General features: G+C 36.7%; 1 protein-coding gene across 2 annotated transcripts in view; it reads right to left on the minus strand.

Annotated features, from left to right (window-relative positions):
• The window catches only part of SNRNP48 (small nuclear ribonucleoprotein U11/U12 subunit 48), a 14,856-nt gene extending 13,738 nt beyond the window's left edge, over positions 1 to 1,118 (minus strand). Inside the window, exons 1-2 of one of the 2 annotated variants that reach the window (XR_002825968.1) lie at positions 915 to 1,118; positions 628 to 688 (exon numbers count right to left, since the gene is read on the minus strand). Coding sequence is in view for 1 of the 2 variants with exons in the window: in XM_023742905.1 (XP_023598673.1) it covers positions 628 to 688; positions 915 to 989 (136 nt within the window). In the remaining variant the exon portion in view is untranslated. The remainder of the gene's footprint in view (positions 1 to 627; positions 689 to 914) is intronic. The other variant, XM_023742905.1, reaches the window with a different exon arrangement.
• Positions 1,119 to 2,806: the final 1,688 nt, after the last annotated feature.

Here is a 2,806-nt window from a genome sequence, read left to right on the forward strand (position 1 = left end):
CAGTTCAGAAAACACTGTATTAGGTAAGCAGCAGTAGCTGCTACAAATTTTAGCAAGCACTAATAGCTAACATTTCTTGAATCTCAACCAAGTGTCAGGCACTATTCTAAGCATATTGCATGTATCATTTAATCCTCCCAAAGATACTATTACCATCATTCCCATTTTATAATGAAATTTAGGCAACAAATAGGTTAATTAACTCACTGAAGGTCATATTATCTGTTGTTGATAAAACCAAGAGTTGAATCAGGGCAATCTGATTCCAGAGCCCCTGCTTTTAATTTCTAGATATCCTGAATACCTGGAACACATTTCCATCCTTGGTCCTAATTTCAAAGTGTGTTATTTGCCCAGATTTCTGTTATGACCAAGAGGGAAGACAACTGTCCCTTCTATATAAAGCTTTGCAGGGTTTCACTATCAATATAAATGTGGTCTCTAAACTTCAGATTAAGAGAACTAGTTTTCCTGTGTATTAATTAATCCTACATTCCCTTAAGGTACAAATATCCTTCCTAATAATAAGTATGCTTATAAAGTCCATTTTTTTGATAACTGAGAAATAAAACATGAATAGCTGTACTAAGATATTTTAAAATTATAATCTAATAACTTAATACTTACTCAAAGTAATTGAAGGTATATTCACATTCTCATAGAAAAATTCAGGATTATACATTTCATCCTAAGTAGTTAAAAAAAAAACAACTTATTTTAAGATTTGACATAAACAACAGATTAGTATTGTTTAAATATTTCTTGCAATAATTTGTGAAATTAGGCAAGTTTCTACCCTACAAATGATGGCTATTATTTTATGTCAAAAACCTCACATTACACCTTCCAAATATTGTGAATTTATGAATGCATAAGTTACATGATATATACATAATATAGTAAGTATACAGTACCTCTTCTTCTTTTGTATAGTCCAGTTTCCTCAATCTACACGATACCATGTGCTTTGCTAAAGATGATTTAGGCATATGATGATTGGAATCATAAGGACAGATCACAACTTCATCCTATAAAAATCAAACAGACAACAAAGAAAAAGATGCATAATATTTAAAGAAATAATTACCCCATTAAGGCATTTACTACCCGATTAAGTGGTGCTACCCAGTCACCTCTTCTTCGGCATGCCTCTCCAGGCCGTGTGTGTGCGTGCGTGCGTGCGTGTGTATTTTAAAAGACAAAACTCCCTCAACCCTCCATCCCCTTAAAACCTATGCCCTCTCTCCATCCCTTCAAAGCCTAATTCTTTGAAAGTTTTGTTCACAGTCAACAACCTCACCTACCAGCCAATCCTCACCCACTGCCACCACCATGCCACTGAAAACACTGTCAATAGGTCACGAACAACCTTCTCACCATACAGAGCCAAGGGACATGTCACAGTCCTCATGTGAACTCTTGGAAAGTCATAGCCCAATTGTCCATTTCGGTCATGCTGATACACTCTTCATATTCTTTACAGTTCTCTGGCTCCTTCCGCTTGGTCTGCTTTAAAGATCTGTCTTCCTTGCTCTATCTGGCCCCTTTTAAATGTTGGTGTTTAAACACTTAGGTCTAGCCACACTACATAGTGATGACTCTCAAAATCTAAATCTTTAGTTAGATCTTGTTTCTCTACTGCACACCTTATATTAAAGATACTAAAAATTCAACATGACTTAGAAATAAATTCATTATGTTCATAGTCTCCTGGCCCCAAAACTTCTGCTTTATAATTTCAATGAAAGGTACCATTTGCCCAAGCAAGAAACCCCTCCTCTTCCTCATTACCCACATCAATCAATCACCTAGTCCTGTTAATTTTACTCCCAAATCTCTCTGAAATCCCTCCCCATACTCCATCCCACTGCCACTTCTCCAATCTAGTCATCTTCTAACTGTTCTACTTCCAGTCTTACTGCCCTCTCTTATATTCTCCACACTGTAGCTACTTTGAATCCCAGTTCTGCCACTTACTGGCAACTCACTTAACCTCTCTTTGCCTCCACTTCCTAATCTATAAACTGGGATAAGAGCAGAGGTACTAAGGTATTGTGGTACAGAGATATTGGGAAGATTAAATAAACTATACATGAATTTATATACATAAAGCAATTAGAACAGAGCTTGGTACACACTAAACAGTCAACAAATGTTAAGCAATTACTATTTTATTAAAAGGTAAATATGATTATGATATACCCTGGCTTAAAAGGCTCCAATGCCTCCCCTATTGGGCTGACAAGGATCTTTAGGATCTGGCCCCTACCCATCATTCCCCTCCATCTCTGCACCCTCTGCTCTAGCTATCCTTAATGACATTCGAGGATAGCTGATCTGGTCACACCCTTGTCTCTGGGCTTCTACACACACTGCTGATGCTTCCTCCATGCTTCACCTAGTTAATTCTGCTTGTATTTTTAGGTAGGAGCTTAGAATTTACTTTGTCCAGGAAGCCTCTGCTGTCCCACACCAGACTTCAATAATCTGTACTACAGTTAATTCCAACTTCACCCATCATAGACTTTATCACATATAATGTAATACATTATGTATTTCTCAGTACTCCTCCTCACCACCACCAGACAGTAATCTATATAAACAGAAACTGTGACTACTGTTCACTAAACTTCAACATTAAAACACCTTAGTGGAAAAGTGAAGACTTATTAACTACCTAGATGGCACCTATTCTAGGAATTATGGACGTCACTTACCAGGATTTTTAAAACAGTAACTGTTGAATATCAGCTACTGGTTTTGCAAAAATTAGAGGTAAACTCACAAATGATTTTCAAAATTTTGG

Source organism: Trichechus manatus, unplaced genomic scaffold (assembly GCF_000243295.1).
Source record: "Trichechus manatus latirostris isolate Lorelei unplaced genomic scaffold, TriManLat1.0 scaffold00223, whole genome shotgun sequence".
Lineage (NCBI taxonomy): Eukaryota > Metazoa > Chordata > Mammalia > Sirenia > Trichechidae > Trichechus > Trichechus manatus.